Source organism: Monodelphis domestica, chromosome 4 (genome assembly GCF_027887165.1).
Source record: "Monodelphis domestica isolate mMonDom1 chromosome 4, mMonDom1.pri, whole genome shotgun sequence".
NCBI classification, from domain to species: domain Eukaryota; kingdom Metazoa; phylum Chordata; class Mammalia; order Didelphimorphia; family Didelphidae; genus Monodelphis; species Monodelphis domestica.
The window spans coordinates 332,573,271-332,595,385 of NC_077230.1; the positions used below are offsets into that span (position 1 = coordinate 332,573,271).

At 38.2% G+C, this 22,115-nt stretch overlaps 1 protein-coding gene across 4 annotated transcripts in view; it reads right to left on the reverse strand.

Annotated features, from left to right (window-relative positions):
• Positions 1–22,115, reverse strand: part of ANKRD42 (ankyrin repeat domain 42) — a 175,765-nt gene that overhangs the window by 48,352 nt on the left and 105,298 nt on the right. For 2 of the 4 annotated variants that reach the window (XR_001622318.2, XM_056794905.1), the window contains exon 12: positions 4,743–4,835. Coding sequence is in view for 3 of the 4 variants with exons in the window: in XM_056794905.1 (XP_056650883.1) it covers positions 4,746–4,835 (90 nt within the window). In the remaining variant the exon portion in view is untranslated. Of the gene's footprint in view, positions 1–4,067; positions 4,836–22,115 lie in introns of those variants that run through there. The other 2 variants (XM_016421956.2, XM_016421954.2) reach the window with 1 other exon arrangement.

Consider the following 22,115-nt stretch of genomic DNA (forward strand, 5'->3'; position numbering starts at 1 on the left):
CCACTTTACATTAAAAAGGTCAGATTTTCCTTAAATCTGAGATGCAGGAATATTAAAAAGTGTGTGGATTATAAAAACACAGTTTTTTGAATGGAGCTTTAAATCTCTGACTTTAAAAAAGCAAGGTTCATTGTGCATTTAAATGGTCTGCAAAGATATATCTCTATCAGGAAAATTCATTTTTAGTGATTCTACTATTATTACTTTTTATTCCTTTAATATTTTTTAAGCAGATTACAAATTATTTCCAGATCAACCCATGAACTTTAGATTTAAGATCTGAATAAGCTAAAAAAATAGCATTTTAACTGTTTTCTAACATTCCTTTTAATTTGCCATATTTAATACAGAATTATACTTTAAGGAGTCACTATTTCATTGGTGTGGACACACCTGACACTTTGTCTTGTATTGAAATTTGTCTTCATCAGTTGTCTTCAATGAAATTAATCAGCTGCTGGCACATAGCATTCTGGAGATAAACGTCAAGTTAGCTGATTGGTCCCTCAGGTCTAAATGTAAAAATTTTCTACCTTGGTAGCACCTTTCAGTATTCGTTTTTTGTTTTGCTTTTAAGCCTTTACCTTTTGTCTTAGTATCAATGCTAAGACAGAAAAGCAGTAAGGGCTAGGAAGTTGGGGTTAAGTGACTTGCCCAGGGTCACGCAGCTAGGTAGTGTCTGAGGGCAGATTTGAACCTAAGACCTCCCATCTCAAAGCATGACACTCTAGCCACTGGGATATCTAACTGCCCCTGCCCAGATTTGTGTCTCAAGAGTACAATGTTGCCTCAAAACCAACATATATTCATGTCATTAATTAACAAGCTCTATCTAGTAGGAGTAGATTCTATGTGATTTTATGTCTTACAAACAACTATTTTTATTAATTATTCTTCCCAGTATAAACTAAGTGGTGACTTGGTATAAAATTAGCCTACATTAATGCTTTAATGACTCAGCAGATGGAAAGTGCCTTGAAGCAACAAAAAAAGAAGGGAAATGCCATAATTTTCTATCACCACCTCTGTACTTATACTTCTGATTCATTTTATTTAAGTGCTAGTTTGAGATTTGCTGGACTTTGAAGATTTAGGATGAAGTCAGAAGGTGCACAAATTGGAAGGTATTTGCACCAACTCTCCTCCACTTTGATCTTGACTTTATGGTCTTTTCAAGTTAGTTTACCACTAGTGAGTGCAGTAGCTGACCAAGCAGCCAGCCCTGCTGTTGTGGAAGAGGCATTCAATACCAGTGAACTTCAGGCAACCAAGTTTCACCATGATCTTCCACAAGCTCTCCCTATGGACAGTCAGGGACTAAGAATAATAAAGTTCTTATGGGAGACTGCCAGATGATAGTTTGCTTTGTAGAGAAATCAACATGGGAAGCTTTTTTGGGAAACTTCAAGGTTACCACAAAATCACATTTCTTCTTACTACCTTTTAAGTAGGAAAATGAAATCCATAGAATTCCTACAAGAAGCTGGAGAAAGCATTATGTCTCTCTCTGAGGTAGTGATCCTACTATTAGGCATATACTCCAAGGAGTTCAAAGATAGAAAGGTTTCATATTTACCAAGATATTTATAGTAGAGTTTCTGAACAAAGTCAAATCAGTTATGATAAGTAAATGTAATGGACTGTTGCCATAAGAAACATACAAGGAATTCAAATAAAGATGGCAAGACATGAACTGATGCAAGGTGAAGTAGATAGAACCAGGAAAATACTATATGCAAAGACTAATTATGTAAATGGAAAATCCAGGCCAAAAAAAATCAAAACTGATTACTCGGAAAAAGAAGTAAGAAAATGCACCTCTCAACTTTCTTTGCAGAGATGGAGGCTATGAGTGCTGAATACTGTCAGATTTAGTTAATGGACTGATGAGTATTGCAGAACTTTTCATTTTTTTCTAAAATCCTTAGCTTCCATCTTGGAATCAATACTGTGTATTGGTTCTAAGGCAGAAGAGTGGTAAGGACTAGGCAGTGGGGGTCATCTCTAGGCCTGGCTTTCAATCCACTGAATCACCTAGCTGCCCCTATTGCAGAACTTTTAAAAGATAAATTTTTAATTTTCAATTACAATTTTTAAAAATTTGGTCTGATTCTCTGTTATAAGGGATGTCTCAAAGGGAAATGAGAGGGATATCCTGGGAAATGAAGTCAAATAAAAATAAAGATAATTTTTAAAAAATTTAAGAAATATAGCTTAGTGAATAGAGTTCAGGATTTTGGGTCAAGGAGTTATTGTTCAGTCATATCCAACTCTTCAGCTCACCATTTGAAGTTTTCTTGGCAAAGATTTAATAGAGTGGTTTGTCATTTCTTTCTCCAGCTCATTTTATAAATGAGGAACCAAGGCAAACAGGGCTAAGTGACTTTCCCAGGGTCACACAGTTAGGAAGTATCTGAGGCTGGGTTTGTACTCATCTTCCTGGAATGGCTCCAAGCCCAGGATTCTGTCCTAATGTTGTCCAGAAAGACCTGGGTTCAAATCTTTGCTCAAACATTTTAAAGATGTGACTGGACAAGTCTACCTCTCCATTCTTCATGTGTAAAATGATGGGTTTTGGGGAGGCAGCTGGGTGGTTCAGTGGGTTGAGAGCCAGGCCTAGAGGTGGGAGGTCCTGGGTTCAAATCTGGCCTTGGATACTTACTAGCTGGGTGACCCTGGGCATAACACTTGACCCCCATTGCCTATCCCGTACCACTCTTCTGCCTTGGAGCCAATCCACAGTAATGATTCTAAGATGGAAGCTGAGGGCTTAAAAATAAAATAAAATGATGGGTTTGAACTTACCTCTAGGATCCCTTCTAGCTCTAAAGTTATAATCCCATCATATTCTAGTTATGGAAATGAAGTCACCCAGAAACAACCATGAGCACCCAAAATAAGACTATATAAACTTCCTATGGGAAAGTGAGATGTGCAGCAAAAACTACCCCAACAGTATCTGGCACTGAGGTCACTTACAGACCCCACATGGAAAAGGAGTCCAAGGCTGAGGATGCCAATGACAGGAAAGACATGAGCTATCACCGCAGGAGCCAGGAGAGGGAAAGCCTGAGATTAGACACCTTCAGATAAGACTGACCAAACTCCCAGGGGGATAGAGATTTGCTGAAATTGTGTAGAAGACAGGGCAGATCAAAGGGAACTGACTGACCCACAAGACTGCTGGCATCAAAGCAAGCCCCCAAGGAAAGGTCAGCAGACTGCAGCTCCCTGGAAACCAAGGACAGCCATCAGACATTGTCAGTCAACATGAAGAATGATGGGGCTGGCTGGGAAGCTTAACAGAAGGCTAACCTCAACCGTGGTTCCTTCCTGCTATAAATGACAATGAACAAGGCTAAATGGAAATGATAAAGTATCAAAATCTATATGCTAGATAGAGAGCCTGGCAGAGACAAGAAATGAAGTTCAAATCCGGCCTCAGACACTTCCCAGCTGCGTGACCCTGGGCAAGTCTCCTCCATTGCCTAGCCCTTACTGCTCTTCTGCTTGGAACCAATACTTCACATCGATTCTGAGACAGAAAGTAAGGGGTTTGATTAATAAAAGCAGTACTGACTCCTGTAACATTTGATTCAATTGAACAGACACTTGGTAAGTACTTTCTTCCACAACAACCCTTGAAATACTTCCTTCCAGTGATGCTGTTTTGCAGGTAAGACAGTGAAGGCTCAGCCTGCTAAAGTTAGGTAGTAAGCAGCAGAGTCCCAGGCAGTGCACAAGTGAAGTACGTGGTTACACGTGAGTTACCAAAATTTCTTTACTTTAAAAATAATTTCCACATGGAAATTTCAAGGGTTCTTGGTCCATGAAGTAGCAACTAATTTTGGAACTGAAGAAAATACAGTCTGCACCTGGAATAAATTTGTAAGGAAATGCAAAAGCAAACATTTCTAAAGTAGATTTTAATTCTTTCTTTTGTTTTAGAAGATACGACTACCTGGAAAGTTAGCAATTTTGTGAAATGTGTGATATTTGTGTTCATGTGAAATTGCAATCTTCTCCAAAGTAGTAATGCTCTCCATGATTTGGTAGCTTGGCCCCAATTCTAATAGATTCTTCTTTTATTAAAATAAAGAAAAGGTATTTTTTACAATGTATAAGGTAGATGATGTCCTCTAGATGGTGAGCCACTAGCATCAATGGCATATGAGAAGCACGTTGGCAAAGTAGAGAAAGCCCTTGATTTGGCGTCCAGAGACCTGGCCTTAAAACAATAGCTAATCATTCCCAGAGCTAAAGTTTCCTAACATCAAAAAAGCTGCTCAGAGGAAAGAGCTTTGCAAGCTTTTAAAGTAATTGTACAAATAAATCTGAGTTTCTATGACAAATAACATTGTTAATAAAATTATCTACATAGTAAAGTTCATGAAGGAAAGCCTGGAAGCATCTGGTGAGAGGTTAGAGTCATTTTCTGTTTGAAAACAGCCGCAAAACTTCTTTTACATTCTGGTAAAATCAGTTTTATTAACCTATATAAAATGGTTTGAGTCTTTGACATTGCCTAAGAAGACGTTAGAAAAGGACAGGGGGCGGGGAATTACATGAAATCTAAGACTTTAAATTCTCTACAGTAGTTCATTTAAATTTCTCCTTTCGGCAGTCAAGTAATGACACAGATCCTTGCCCTATTAAGGAATTCTGAGCAGTGGGAGATATATCAATATAAACATAAGAGGGGAAAACCAAACAGGCTTTTTATTGGAAGCTATGTCACTCACTGATTACGACCTTCTCGTAAGTATCCCTCCAGAGGATGTGGCCTTTTTCTTCAATTTTCTTTTTTCTTTGTTTGAGTCAGAAGATTCTTCATCCTATAAACAATGGAAAAGATTTTTCAAATAAAGTAACTGCTTTAGCATAGATCCCTCACCAGCTTTTCCACCAAGGAAATAACCCTTTTGTGACAAAAGGGAAAAAATTTAATATTTATAACATCTTTAATAATGATATTACTAATAATAATAATGAACATTTATTCAGCACTTACTGTGTGTCAGGAACTATGCCAAGGGCTTTACAATTACCTCATTGGGCCCTCTCAACTCTGGGAAGTAGATGCTCTTATTATCCCAATTTTACAGATGAGAAGAATGAAGAAGAGGTTAAGTGACTTGCCTAGGGTCACACAGTGTCTGAAGTGGGATTTGAATGTGGATCTTCCTGATTCCAAGCCTGACATTCTACCTACTGTGCCATTTACTTGCCTCTAAATAAATGTTTAAGTTGTGCAATCCAAAAAAATAAAAAATACCAGTTGTAAATTTTAACACATTATATAGTGCTCAAACTATGTATTCTTTGAGTATATGATATTTATGCAACAAAACGTGAATAAGTTCCTACTACATTGTGAAAGATAACAGACATGATCCTTGTTCTCAAGACACATCCATCATGGGAAACTTCAGAGAATTTGAGAATCAGAAATAACTTCAATTGGACACTGAATCCAACCCATATCCAACATCCTTCTCTTCTTCCTTTACCTTCTGTCTCAGAGTTGATACTAAACATTGGCTCCAAGGCAGAAGAGTGGTCAGGGCGTGGCAAATGGAGTTAAGTGACTTCTCCAGGGTCACAAGGCTAGGAAGCATCTCAGGCCGCATTTGAACCCAGGACCTCCTGACTCCAGGCCTGGCTTTCCACAGAGGGCCCCCCCCTTGAGAGATTTTCCTTGGGTCACGCCCATGAGCCTTGGATGCCCCACAGGCCTTTGCCTTGGGCCTTCTTCCTCTGCACGGCTTCATGTTGCCTGCCAGGGAGGAGCAATCCGCAAGAAAGAACAGGACACCTAGCAGGAAAGGGCATCTGACTCCAGCCCCCAGGACAGTGATGGTGAACCTAAGGCATGGCATGCAGAGTACTCTGTGGGCATGCCTTCCCCTCCCTCAGAGTTTATTACTAGAAAGGCAGAGGGGCTCAGAGCTGCTCCCCTCCCCCTCTCCACTGTGCCTCCTCACCCCTCTGCCCAGCAGCCAATAGCTCAAATTTACTATTGGACACAACAAATTAGAAAGAAATATCTGATTATATTTCTTTATAGGGAAAGTAAAAAATGTTCTGATATTTTTCATATACCATAGTCTCTTTGGACAAGAGATATTTTATCTGTAATGAATTTTAGTCTAAATTTTAGTATAACTAGGTTAAGTACCACAGTGCAAATAGAATTTTTAAGACTTTTAATTAGACATGAAGCTACACTGGCTGATCCAGCCACGTGACTTGCTTCTAAACCTATTTAAATCTTAAAAAGAAAATTACTCCAGCAGATTGATAAATTAATCCTGACACGTAAATGGCATACACCTGCACCTTAGCTTAAAAGTTTTTACCACAAGTACTGGAATTGGTCAACAGAAAAGTTAATACTCAGTACAATTGTTTAGATGACAAGCCTAAATTGGTCTATGCTTCAAAGAAATTTCAAATATATCCAACTTTTAAATATGTAGGGATAATTGTTTTTAAACAGGACATTACGTCCTGTTTAAAGAATTGAAATAAGTGGAAATAGTTTTTAAAAAATCAGAGAGGACACATTATTGGATGTATTCAAATTTTTAACCAATAGTTATTTATTAAATTTATTAATATTAGCTGTTCAGAATTGGCAGAACTACTACTTACTCAAATTACAGACATTGATCCTGATACTGATATTAGTCTAAATCCAATGGCAAGAATACAAATCCAAATGTTACTTGTACAGTATAGATCTTGGCAACTGAATTTTACAAAGTTTATAGGTAAAATTGATAATTCTATTCCTAGTACCAAAATCTTTTAAGTTATGAATTTGTATATGATTGTTTAAAAATAATAACATCATTGCACCTTGTGATAATGCTGTGAATACTTTCACTGCATCAAATCAGGAAAAAGTAGAAGCTATTTATCAGACAGTCCTGTAATGTTGATGCATGCACAGTATAGTTTTTTGCAGAAAGCAGAGTTGACTGCAGTTAGACACATGCTTAAGATCATAGCACAGACTTGTGAAATCATATGTGATTCATTGTATGTTTTTTAGATGGTTATTTGTTTAAAAGATGAATATTAGACATCAATGAATGCTATGTTGCAAAATCAGAGTGAAAATTTTATAACACATTTACTCGGACATGAACCTCCCTTGACTTACATATGAGGGAATTGCTAAAGTAAATAGACTAGCAACTAATGCTTTTCAGGAAGCAAGTAATTTGCACTCACTACTATATCAGAGTGCCAGATCTATTGTACCTCAATATTCTATACAAACAAGTGAAATTACTGGCAGTGCAAATTTTGTGGACTATATAATGTCACTCCTTCACTTCAAAGAGGTAACTACAGAATTTTAAGAACTGCACAATTTTGGCAAAGGGATGCATTACAATATGCTCCTGTTGTAAAAATTGAAAAATAATATGTGATTGGAGATAATTACTATCATGATGTATGAGCTAAAGCTCAAAATGAAGAAGTATGCAGAGTTATTGCACAGCTTTTAAATAACCTTGCACATTTGGCCATTCCAAAACAGTTTTTAAAAAATTGGAATAACTGTGCTTCTACCAGCAATAGAAGAGCTAAGTTGGATAAATCATGGAACGTCTCTCATAAGACTGGTATTCCAGAAAATTCTTAAAAACAAGCAATTCTCCGGAGATAGGGCTCAAAGAAATTTAAAAGTCCAAATTCAAAAATGAAAAGGATATATTTTCAGTCACTTTCTAATTGAATAAGACCCAATAAGTCTTTCATTTGGGGTCGAGATTTTGTTTCTATTTTTGCAGAAATCAGAAATCCATGGAAGAAAACCAGTCATCTGGCACTTCCAAAGAAAGCCAGCCCAGAGAGAGGAGAAAGAAGATGTCTATACAGCACCAACCACAACACAACACAAAGGCCAGACACCAGAAAAAACAGCAGATGAACAAACAAGGCAAAACCACTGACTTAGGGACAGGTCTAATGAACTATCCACACAAATGAACTTTTACTAAGAGGCAGTTTACCTACAGAAGAATATCATTAATTTGTTTACAGACATTCTATTCTAAAAGTATATGGGTATTTGTTGTAAGATCACTTTTTATCATGTACCTGAAGAATTCAAATGGTATTTGTACAATATGCAACTTGCAATTATTTTATTGGAATTGTTCCATGGTACCCAAATTTGATAAAAAAAATTATACAATTGGAAATGTTATAACAGTACATTGAATACTGTTCAATTACAACAGAAATTGTTTATATTATCCAAAATGTATATATGATAATTGTCTTAAACGGTTCATGTTGTATTTGCAAAAAAAAAAAAAGCATGTCTTTATTAGAATCTGACTTATTTAAAAACCAATTTAGCTGGAAATAGCATTTTAGCTTTTTAATGAAAAAAGGTATGTAATGGTACTCCTAACCATCAATCACTTCTCCATCCCAGAAGGGCTATAGGCTACTCCTATGCAATAACATTTTGAATGTAATGATAAAGATTACACTGTATAGTAGCCCTGGATTTGGTTGAATATTACCAGGAGATAAAGACTATAGGGGACTCACCAGGATGATAACATTGGGTAGAGGGTTTTCTTGTATTACTACAGATAATGGGAACATCTGGACACCCACAAAGCACATCATGCCATGTGACACAGGACCAGGAAGAGAAGCAGACAAACAACACAGATGACATCAGTCAACTGCACTCCAGCCACACTCAAGACACACTTGACGAGATCACTGGTGACTACACACATGTCAAAGACTTACATTACACTTCTCTTAATTATGTTCACTATTATTACCCTGGTGGACACTTGTCATGCTGAAATCTATTGGTCTATTATACCTAAATCCCAATATTAAGAATGTTAACTTGTATGGACAAGCCCCCACTTGTGTATGTTAATGACACCAGATAGATCCCATACTCAATGTAGCCAAAGACATTACCATGGAATCATAAGGAACTAGCTACAATTATTCAGGCTCTACTGTATACCCTTGATTTTGTATGTCTACAATATATACTGACAATAGGAATTTATTTTGAATACATTGTAAAATTCAAACTTGTAAGAAATGCTACTGATAACAATTATATAGGCATTGGTATGGCTCTCATAGGAACAGGGGATAGAGTTTTATCAACCACAACATAGACCTAGTAGCCCTGACAACAAAAAATTGTGTTTAAGTCAGGTAGAGACACTGCACAGGGATTTATAATGGACAGATTGTCCTAGTCAAACTCCTAGAAAGGATGAGATGTCAGGTAGAATACACTTTGAGATTTTTAATTGGGAACCTAAATTACTTAAACTGTCATCTACATATATGTATAGATTATATTCATGACAATACCTATATAGCTATTATGTACCAACCATCATTGGTGTGGTTACATGTTAATCTTACGGACATAAGAATCTACTCCAACGGTCCATTTTGTTCACAAAAGCACATTGGATATTATACATTTACAATAAGAAATTAATAAGTTAGACCAAATTCTATATGAGCAAGAAGCTGTAGAAATTGCTTAAATGGAAAGAAACTTAAACTTCTATTAACCAAAAAATTGGTTTGACAGAATTAATTTTACAAACATTGGCAATGTCATATTCTTGGTTGTTATGTTGATTGGTTTATTTATACAGAAGAAGAGGTTTAAATAAGGCTTATATCAGAAATATGCAGCCAGAAGTTACAATATCACTTCATTCTCATCATTCTTGTCTAAAAAATGATATAGAGCAACAACCAATCAGAATGTAATGTTTATGGGAATATTGGTACTTTTTAAAATTTGCATTAATTGTTGTATTAATGTTTTTGTAAAGCTTTTCATGCTGAAGAATTTTGTACAATTACAATGTGAATCTTGGTCAGCTTAAATTAGGGAAATAGAAATCATTTTTGAATGGAAATTCTTGCATTACACATTGGCTTAGCTAGAACAATGCCACATGAAATGTGAGCCATGAGTTTAAAATCTTGTATTAATGTTATTTTTATTTTTCCCTGATTATTTTTCAGATAATTTTTCCCATATATTTTCTTTTAAGTACTAGAAGTACATTGAAAGTAGTATTAATATTATGATCCTGAAATATGAGTTAACAATATCTATAAGCTTTACTATACATACTTACCCAAAAGCTTGAGACTGTAGGAACCTGCAAGAATTTGTTAAACCTCATGGGACTAATGTGAGTTATTTTGTCTGATTGCAGAAGAAGGGATTGCAATGGATACATTACACTTTGCCAGGAAGCCTAAGACATAGAGAGGACTATAATCCATATGAGATGGATAAATATTGGTTGCTAAGATTGGAGGTAAAAGAATATGGTGTTTTCACACTCTGAAACACAGGTCAGCCTGGTACCAGAGTTCCAATCAAATATCTATGAGGCTTGGCTTCAATATCCCAAAGAATATGCATGATCAGAGGGAAAGGAGGGACTTCCCTATCATCTCAAACTATAGTCCCTTTCTTTAGATTTAAAAGTCTGGCAACTTCTTACAGTCCTAGCTGAACATGGGTAAAATGTTATATTAATGCACCTGTCCTAGAGGACTATAGGACTGATCACATTAATTCAGGATGACTAGTGAGTTAAGGTCATTTTTATTTTTATTATTGGTCTTACAAAATTTTAAATTTAATTTTGCCATGTGATTTAGAATTCACTTTTATTTGTTATTTTTGCTATACTCATTACTATTTTGTTGTTTTTGGTTTGGTTTATTATTTCTTTTTACCATTATACAATCTCGTTTTAATTTTTAAACAAAAAGGGGAATATGTAGCATACCAGGCATATTTGCATCTTGGAAGTATGATTGATGTATTGATATTGTATCTTATGTGTTCATATGCCAGATTCATGGTCATGTTACTTATTGATTATTGCATTTCTAAATCTTCAGTCCAAAGGACAAGAGAATTCCTGAGCAGGACATTATTGGCCATAGAGTCCTAGCTCATGCCTTGTTAGACCACATTCCTTTCCGAGTCGCATGTTGGACTAGCCTCCTCCTCTTTGATTTCATGATTATCAATTCAACCAATGTTAATACCTATGCCTTGTCACATATTCATTAATTACCTCCCATTCCACATTCCTAAACTCTCCAATAAAAGTTCGGGGACGCATGTGAGCCTCCTCTTGTGCCTCTTGCTTCTCTTGCACCTCTTGTGCCTCTTGCTTCTCTTGCACCTCTTGTGCCTCTTGCTTCTCTTGCTCCTCTTGTGCCTCTTGCTTCTCTTGCACCTCTTGTGCCTCTTGCTTCTCTTGCTCCTCTTGTGCCTCTTGCTCCTCTTGCTTCTCTTGCTCCTCTTGCTTCTCTTGCTCCTCTTGTGCTTCTTGCTTCTCTTGCTCCTCTTGTGCCTCTTGCTTCTCTTGCTCCTCTTGTGCCTCTTGCTTCTCTTGCTCCTCTTGTGCCTCTTGCTTCTCTTGCACCTCTTGTGCCTCTTGCTTCTCTTGCACCTCTTGTGCCTCTTGCTTCTCTTGCTCCTCTTGTGCCTCTTGCTTCTCTTGCACCTCTTGTGCCTCTTGCTTCTCTTGCACCTCTTGTGCCTCTTGCTTCTCTTGCACCTCTTGTGCCTCTTGCTTCTCTTGCTCCTCTTGTGCCTCTTGCTTCTCTTGCACCTCTTGTGCCTCTTGCTTCTCTTGCTCTTGTGCCTCTTGCTTCTCTTGCTCCTCTTGTGCCTCTTGCTTCTCTTGCACCTCTTGTGCCTCTTGCTTCTCTTGCTCCTCTTGTGCCTCTTGCTTCTCTTGCTCCTCTTGTGCCTCTTGCTTCTCTTGCTCCTCTTGTGCCTCTTGCTTCTCTTGCACCTCTTGTGCCTCTTGTGCCTCTTGCTTCTCTTGCTCCTCTTGTGCCTCTTGCCCCTCTTGTGCCTCTTGCTCCTCTTACTCCTCTTGCTCCTCTTGTTTCTCTTGCTCCTCTTACTCCTCTTGCTTCTCTTGCTCCTCTTGTGCCTCTTGCTTCTCTTGCACCTCTTGTGCCTCTTGCTTCTCTTGCTCCTCTTGTGCCTCTTGCTTCTCTTGCTCCTCTTACTCCTCTTGCTTCTCTTGCTCCTCTTGTGCCTCTTGCTTCTCTTGCACCTCTTGTGCCTCTTGCTTCTCTTGCTCCTCTTGTGCCTCTTGCTTCTCTTGCTCCTCTTGTGCCTCTTGCTTCTCTTGCTCCTCTTGTGCCTCTTGCTTCTCTTGCACCTCTTGTGCCTCTTGTGCCTCTTGCTTCTCTTGCTCCTCTTGTGCCTCTTGCCCCTCTTGTGCCTCTTGCTTCTCTTGCTCCTCTTGCTCCTCTTACTCCTCTTGCTCCTCTTGTTCCTCTTGCTCCTCTTACTCCTCTTGCTTCTCTTGCTCCTCTTGTGCCTCTTGCTTCTCTTGCTCCTCTTGTGCCTCTTGCTTCTCTTGCACCTCTTGTGCCTCTTGCTTCTCTTGCTCCTCTTACTCCTCTTGCTCCTCTTGTGCCTCTTGCTTCTCTTGCTCTTCTTGCTCCTCATGCCTCATGCCGTCTTGCTTGCCTCTCTTGCTTCTCTTGCTCATGAGAAGCATCACCGGAGCTTGCTACACCCCTCATGATTTAACTTGTCTCTGAGTCTTTATTCCTGTGTTTTTCCCTCTATATTACCTCTTCATCCATTTTCCTCCAGTCTCCATTCTCCTTCTCAGGTCACCACCCACGAGTAAATTGTATAGAAACTGCAGGCAGTTCCTACAGATACAATAACACTAGAGGGTATGCACTACTGCTATCCCCATTTTACAGATGAGGACTGAGGCAGACAAGATTAGGTAACTTGCCCAAGGCCACATTTAGTGTCTGAGACCACATTCAAACCCAGGTCTTCCTAAAGCCCGGCCTATAGCTCTATACATTCTGCCATCTACTTGTCTATGATATGTGGAAGGTAGAAACCAGGGGGAGGAGTGTGTTAAAACATTCTCACTAGATATATGTATATTATATATGCCAGCATGTGTAGATAGATATACACACACAGAGGCACTTTCTGTACTTTAAAAAGTTCTTTATTTCTATCCTTTTGAATTTTATATTAATAATGGTACCTATTTTTTAAGGGAGGAAGGGTGTATCTTGAGGCCATTAGTACTTGCTTGGTCTTTGGTCCTGGCCAGAAAGTTGGCAGTAAAAGGGGGATTTGGTTAAAGCCCAGAAGGATCTACAACTTCCCAGCCTTGAATCCTCACATAACATTGATTCCACAAAGATTTAGGGAGCCACTTACTGGGAAATGGGGGAAATATAAAGTCTAGTTCCCAGCCCTCATGAAGGTCCTAATTCAAAAAAGAAATATAAGCTCCTAATATAGAGAATGATAATATTACATTAATGAAGTGCTAAACAAAATAGGGAGCTCTGAGTGGAAAATGATTGCTATGGAGAGAAGGTAGGAAGGAAGCAAGGATTTATTGAGCCCCATGTGCCATATCTCTTTCCAAGCTCAATGCTCTACACACTGGGCTATGTGAATCTTAAAACTACTCAGACTACTTTAGAAGATTTGGTTAAGCTATTCCCCATTTTTAACAATGAAGATACTTAATCAGGAATGTATTGGGAACTTTTAAAATTACTCCACCCTACTCAGACAGTGCCTTAGGGGAAAATAAAGTTGCAAACTCCTGATTGAACAAGGAAAAATCCCCAACTCATATCTTATAGTAAAGTTAGAACCTTAAGCTAGGTCTATTTTTAGATCTAATACAAAAGGGTGCTAAGTACCTGTAAAGGTTAAATTAATCACAAAAAAGGTCAAGTAACTTACAAAAGGCAAGCTTAACAAAGAGGTGTGAAGTACTCAGAAGATTTAATCTAACCAGAGAAGGTGAGAACCAAAGAAGATGAGAACTAAGAATGGGCAGTCCTGGGAAAAAGCATCTACTGTGATTGATAGACATGAAAATTTAGGGGCAGTGACATAAGAGAAAATTTCTTTAAAAGGAAGGGGTAAGAGGAATTCAAGGAAGGTTATTGAATTTGAGTTGAATGGAGTTGGAGTTTGAAGTTGAAGTGAGGGACATTTTGAATTGAGTTCGCAATTGAACCCAGCTTGGAGACGATCTTGTGGTGAGTGATAAAGACTGACTCACTCTGCCTTTAGGCCCTTTTCTACTGCTTGGTGCTCCTCTCTCTCTCTCTCTCTCTCTCTCTCTCTCTCTCTCTCTCTCTCTCTCTCTCTCTCTCTCTCTCTCTCTCTCTCTCTCTCTCTCTCTCTCTCTCTCTCTCTCTCTCTCTTTCTCTCTCTCTCTCTCTCCTTCCCTTAATTCCTTCATTTATATTAATTAAAATCTCCATAAATCCCCAGCTGACTTGTGTATTTTTCATATTTGGGAATTTCCCATGGTGACCACTTATTTAGATTTTAAGTCAAAACAATAAAAATTATCTTTACCAGTTTGGCCAAAACCTTTACAGTTTTGGCATTTACAGTTTTTAACATTTACAGCTACCAGGGATACAGTGAGGGATTGGGGGGGAGGGGAGAGAGAACAGACAGAGACAGAGAGATGGAGAGAGGAAGGGAGAAACAGAAAGAGAGTTAGAGAGAGAGAGGGAGAGAGACAGATTTGAGGGGGAAGGAGGGGTTGAAACATGGAGAGTTTGGGGTTTAGAGAGAGAAAGAATGAGAGAGACTGTTCTGGTGACACTTTACAGACATGGGGTCAGGAAAACCAGAGGAAGTGTATATATTTGGTATATTTACATTAATTTGGGACAACTTACTTGGATGCCAAAATAAAACCTTGACATTAAGAATCCCATTCCTGTCCTCCCTGTGTCCTGAGAGAAGTTACATTTCCTATATACCCATTCTTTCTGGGAAGGGAATTGGGGAGGGGGAGGAGGTGAAACATCAGTAATCCCTGATGCCAAGAGATTAAAGCTAACAGATCACCTGAATCTGACCTACAGAAGGTTAAATTAATCAAGTGCCCAAACTAAATGCAGCCTCTACATGGTGACACCCTGGAAGAAGGGGGCCATCAGGCTGCCCAGGGAGGGGCAAACCAGCCCAGATCACAAATGACACAGGAACAAGCTCCTGGGCCAGTGGTGATCGGGCCTGAATAGATCCTGCACTTCCAGCCTAGATGATCTAGGGAGATCCATACTGAAAAACAAAAAGGGGGGCAAAGAAATGTCCTGTGTAAGATGTCAATAAAGGGTCTTATTTTGAATGCTGTCATGAGAGACAAGGGAGAAAAGTCTCATCACCACTCCCATGCACCAAAAGCACACTGTTCATTACTAAATGAGGGTACTTTAAAAGTATCATGATAATAGCAATGAGCTTGGAATCAAGGGTCCTGGATTCCAGGCACACAGGGTAGCAGGCAGAGAGCGAGCTCTGGAATCAGAAGGCCTGGGCTGGTATCCCACGGCACCACTTAGTAGGCCTGTGACCAAAGGTTCGGATCTAACTCTCATATTACCTGGCTCATAGTGCTGTTGTTGAGGAAAGTGATTTGTAAATCTTAAAAGTATTCTAAAAGTATGAATTATCATTATTCTCTTGACTTCTAAAGATAACTGCTCAGAGGGAAGAGAAATACAGAACATGAGGATAAAGTGGTCTGAGATGCAGGAACTCGGGGCACAGCTGGCTAACAGAGCCTTTCCCAAGGGCAGAGCAAAGGGGAAGATAAATTAGGGAGGGAAGAGACCGATGATGAGTTAAAGCCAGAAGCCAAAAGGAGTAGAAGCAAGTAGAAAGGAATCGGACTTCTCCAACTAACAAAAGGGAGGCTCTAAAAACCTCTATATCTTGGCCTTGGACAAAAAAAATGGATAGAATTTTTTTTTAAAGATAACTTTAAACCCTGTGGACTTGCTCGTTGGCTCAGGGAGGAGGGAAAGAGGAGGAGAAGGAAAAAACATGAATCATGGAATCATGGAAAATTTAATTAAATAAAAAAATTGGAAAAAATAAAATAAAGATAACTTTACAGGTCAGGGTCTACATCATGAAAAGAAGAGACATACCTCAAAGCTGAGAAAGAAAGATAAAATAATGTTTTGACCAACCCAAGACTAACCTGAAAAATGAGATCATGCTTATTATATATCTTCATCAACAACCTCAGTAGCTTATAAGTCCCATCCCCCCAACTGCCCCACACTGTAATGAACAGAGTAGAAAGGAGAATAGCAGTCACAGAAACTCAGAAGTGAAGGAGACATCAGAGAGCATCTAATTCTAACTTACTCTAATACCCTAACATAAATTAGGAAGCCCATAGGGGAAAGTGACTTACTTGTTCAAAGTCATAGAGTACTAAAAATATTTATAGTTGGGCAAAAAAATTGGAAAATGGGGAGGGGGGGGTCCTTGATTGGGGAATGGCTGAACAAATTATGATAAATTATAGTGATGGAATACTATTGTGCTATAAAGAATTCTATAAGACCTGTTAAGACCTCCATGAACTGATGTGGAGTGAAATGAGCAGAATCAGGAGAACACTGTACACAGTAACCAAAACATTATGGGATGACCAAATGTAATAGACTGCTACTGGTAGCAATGTAATGATCCAGGACAATCCTGAGGGACTTATGAGAAAGAACTCAACTAGAGAAAGAAATGTGGGAATAGAAATGCAGAGAAAAAAAAAACATATGACTGATCACTTGGTTATATGAGTATAGGATTTGGGGTTTTGGTTTTAAGAGATTATTACAAAAATGAATAATATAGAAATAGGTTTTGAGTAATAAGATATGTATAAGCAAATAGAATTGCTTCTCATCTCCAGGAGGTGGAAGAGAAGAGGAGTGGGAGACAACATCAATCATGTAACCATGGAAAAATACTTTAAAAATAAATTAATTAAAATTAAAAATTAATAAATAAAAATTATTAAGTCATAGAGTACTAATATGAGACACAAAGTCTGGACCTCCCAAATCAATCAAACCAATAAGCACTTGGGAACTTTAGTCACCTAAATGCTATACTAGATTCTTGGGGTATAAATAAATACAAAAGTGAGGCAGTCCCTGCCCTCATACATTGGAGGCATAAATATGGCTGAATGAACACCTGAAAGAAAGCACATTGCCTCAGGCCCTTACTGTGTCTCGGGCACTGTGCTATAGATTTATAGAGATACAAATACAAGCAAGGAAGACCCTTCCTGCAATCAAGGAGCTCACAATCTAACAGAGAAAGACAATGCAGGTAGGACAGAGGCAGCAAGAGACAAATGCTTTGAGCAGGAGTGTTAATGGGAATCAGGGCAAATAATGAAGTACATCCTTTCCAAGCATGGCAGGATCATGGAGGGAGGAAGAAGGGTATTGGCACAGCATAAAGGTGCCTTGGAAATTGTAGGATGAGGGGTAGATTTGGGCTTGATATGAGGAGTAATGTATCTATGAAAGATGTGTATTCGACATGGCTTGTCTAAAAGTATAAAAGCAGGGGGCAACTGGATAGCTCACAGTATTGAGAGCCAGGCCTAGGGAAAGGAGATCCTGGGTTCAAATCTGGCCTCAGACACTTCCCAGCTGTGTGACCCTGGGCAAGTCACTTGACCCCCATTATCTAGCCCTTACCACTCCTCTGCCTTAGAACCAATACACAGTATTGATTACAAGACAGAAGGTAAGGCTTTAAAATAAATAAATAAACAAATAAAAGTATAAATGCAGCTCAGAGTACATGGAAAATTTAGGTGAATTGAGCTAAGGTCACACAACTGGACGCAGGATTGGAATGCAGGTGTCCTAAGGCTAAGCCCAGCATTCTTTCCATTACACATAATGCTTCTCAAGTTATCCTGAGATCTGGCAAACAGACATGTGGAACTTCATCAGAGGTATGTTATATATCACACCTCATTTCCATCTCATATGGCAATGGTATCAATGGCAGAAACCCACCTACTATATTTAAAGAACAACGAATTCCAATACTATATAAACTATTTGGCAAAATAAGCAAAGAAGCAAATTCTTTTTATAACACAAATATGGTGATGGTACGTAAGGCAAGAAGATCAAAAACAGAGAAAGAAAATTATAGACCAATTTCCTTAATGAAGAACGATGCAAAAATCTTAAATAAAATACTAGCAAAGAGACTACAGCAATATATCACAATGATTATTCAATGTGACCAGACAGGATTTATATCAGGAATGTAGGACTGGTTGAATATTTGGAAAACTATCAGCAATTTTAATGGACCACATCAATAGCAAAACTAACAGAAATCACATGACTATCTCAATAGATGCAGAAAAAGCTTTCAACAAAATACAACACTCATTCCTATTGAAAACACTAAAAATAAAAAAAATCAAGCCATTCCCCAATTGACAATGGTCAAAGGACATAAACAGACTGTTTTCACATGATGAAATCAAAATTATCAATAAGCACATGAAAAAGTGTTCTAAATCCTTCCTGATTAGAGAAATGCAAATCAAAACAACTGAGTTACCACTTCACACCTAGCAGATTGGCCAATAGGACAGCAAAGGAAAGTGATAAATGTTGGGGAGGATGTGGCAAAATTGGGACACTAATACACTGAATTGGTCCAACCATTCTGGAGGGCAATTTCGAACTATGAGCAAAGAGCTTTAAATGAATGCCTACCCTTTGACCCAGCCATACCACTGCTGGGTTTGTACCCCAAAGAGATCATAAGGGAAAAGACTTGTGCAAAAAAATGTACCGTGCTCTTTGTGGTGGCAAAAAATTGGAAAATGAGGAGGTGTCTATCAATTGGGGAATGACTAAACAAATTGTAGTATCTGATGGTAATGGAATATTATTGTGCTGAAAGGAATAAAGAACTGGAGGAATTCCATGTGAACTGGAATGACCTCCACAAATTGATGCAGAGTGAAAGGAGCAGAACCAGGAAAACATTGTACACAGAGACTGATACACTGTGACACAATTGAATGTAATGGACTTTTCTACTAGCAGCAATGCAATGATTCAGGACAATCCAGAGGAATGTGAAAATTCAATTAACTCCCCTGCCCATTTTTAGATTTAATCAACAAAGGTGTAAACACCCCATTCACACTTGAGTGGAGGAGGTATGTGACCCACGTGTGCAATAGTGGATGATGAATCAGGATTAAACTAACTGCCCCTTGGCAATCTTAAAGCAAGGCTTCAACTGTGATTGGTAGATGTAAAATTAGGGGAAGGCACAGGAAGTGACACAAAAGAAAGTGTCTTTAAAAGGGAATCACAACTTCCTGAGTCAATTCTACTTGGAATTCTACTTGAAGTTGAAATAGAAAAAGTAAACTAACTGGAAACTATTTCTAGTTGAAATGGAGAAGGTAAATTGAGGGGAAAACTGTTTCTTTTACAATGACTGCTGTTCTCTGGCTGTGACTAGAGAGAACTGCTGAGGGGACCTGAAGCTGCTTATTTGTAATGGAGGTAGGAATAAGAAATGCTAAGGGATGCCACCACACAGGGATGCTGGTACACAGGGGACTGTTCTGGGATTTACTCTGGGGTTTGCCTGCTGATCCCTACTGATAGCTGATTCTTCAATCTATTTCCTAACCTCCTTCCTCCCTCACTCCCTCCCTTAACCAACTCTCTCCTCCTGCCACCCTCTCCTCCCAATTCTTCCCTCCCCCATTAGTGAACTATAATAGATACTAGTTTTCTTTCTCAGGTAAGGGGTTTATTGTGATAACAGGATGGGAAACTGAGGTAAGAGGAATGAGGGTTTCCCTAAACTATGGGGATAAATTTAGGAAGGTTTGAGGAAGTATTCCAGTCATAAACTGTGACTCTAAGACAGGGAGATGGAGGACAGCAGCCTTTTCAAAAATCTTCTTTCTTCTTCACAAAAAATCAGTAAGGTCTCTCAGTTTAACCCCAAAAAGAAACAAAGTTCAAAGTCTCTAAGTTTCTCCTGGCCAGCTCAACTCTCTTCAAGAGACAACCAACTCAAAAGCCAAGTTTCTTTTTCTTATCTGCTTCAACTACCCAGAGTCAGAGAGACAGAGACCAAGTCCAAATGCCAAGTTTCTCTTCTCAGTGTGGCCAGCAAACCCCCAACTGCCACTCCTGGGAACATTCCGTTGGAATCTTCTCTTCATTGACAGCTAGAGTTAGATCTCCAACCTTGCATCTTCAGCCCCGGTCCCTGCATCTTGGCTTATAAGTTCTCTCTCTCCCCATGCCTCTATTATAAAGTGGAGGCTGAAGAAGAATCTTCTGACTAGACCTGAGACCCTGTTCCTGGTGAGACTGTCCTTAAGTCTCTTCCTTTGGACTGACATATGGTGAGTGAAAAGCTGACTCTTAACTGTTGGATTTTTCTGAAGAGACTAGCCTCAAGAGAGACTTATCCTCTTGAGAGAGGCTCCCTATATCCTTAGGTCCTCAGCTACAAGAGCCGAGGCCAGCTAAGGACTAACTCTCCCTGCTCGGGTTGAGCCAGGAGCCAGGAGTAAATTACTTAGTGCTTAGGCTAGATATCTTACCTTATCCTCTCTAGGATTTCCTATTTCATTCTTTCTATATTTTGTAAATAAATTGTAAATAAATCTCTTTGGAATAAATTAAATTCATGGTGACCCTATTTTAAATATAATCCAATCCAACATTTTTATATAATTAACCCCTTTTCCTCCCTTAAAGGAACTTGGGAGAAAGAATGCTATCCACGTCCAGAAAAATAACTGTGGAACCAGAAATGCATTAGAAAAATATTTGCTCAATCATATAGTGCGATAGGGATGTGATTAGGTTTTTGATGTTAAAGGATCATTCTACAGAAAAAATTAATAACATGGAAATGGGTTTTGAACAATGATACATGTAAAATCCAGTGGAACTTCTTTTCAGCTTTGGGAGGGGGCAGTAGAGTGGGGGGGGAGGGGATCATGAATCATGTAACTGTGAAAAAATATTCTAAATAAAAATTAAAAAAAGAAAACACATAGGAATAAATGTGCTTTTCCTTAAAATGATAAGTAGTATCTATCTAAAACCCATCAGTATAACCTGCAATGGGAATAAGTCAGAAGATCAGGGGTGAAGCAAAAATGCCCATTGTCGCCACTATTATTTAATATTATACTAGAAATTTTATTTTTAGCAAAAGAAGAAATGTTATTTTTAGCAAGAGAGGAAAAAGAAATTGAAGGAGTTAAAGTAGGCAATGAAGAAACCAAACTATAACTCTATGCAAATGATACAATGGTATACTTAAAGAATGCTAGAGAATCCACTAAAAAGCTAATTGAAATAATAACTTTAGCAAAGTTGCAGAATACAAAATATACCCACATAAATCATCTGCATTTCCATATATTACCAACAAAATCCAGCAACAAGAGTTGGAAAGAGAAATTCCATTTAAAATAACTCTAGAAAATATAAAATACCTGAGAATCTATTTACCAAGATAAACACAGGAATTATATGAATATTAATTGCTCATGGATAAGCCAAGCTAATATAATAAAAATGTGCCTTCTACCTAACTTAATTTACTTATTCAGTGCCATGCCAAACTACCAAAAACATATTTTATAGAACAAAAAAAAATAATAACAAAATTCATCTGGAAGAACAAAAGGTCAAGAATATCAAGGGAACTAATGGGAAAAAATGTAAAGGAACGTAGCCTAGCAGTACCAGATCTTGAACTGTACTATAAAGCAGTAATAATGAAAACAATCTGGTACTGGCTAAGAAATAGAATGTGGTAGATCAATGGAACAGATTAGGAATAAATTACTTTAATAATCTAGTGTTCGATAAACCCAAAGATCCTAGCTTTTGGAATAAGAAATCACCATTTAACAAAAACTGCTGAGAAAGCTAGAAAATAATATGGCAGAAACTAGGTATAGACCAATATCTCACACCCTATACCAAGGTAAGGTCAAAACAGATATATGATGTAGACATAAAAGGTGATACCGTAAATAAATTAGGGGAACAAAGAATAGTTTACCTGGCAGATCTTTAGAGAAGGAAAGAATATATGACCAAACAAGAGACAGAGAACATTAAATTAGAAAGCTTTTATACAAACAAAACCAATTTACCATGATTAGAAG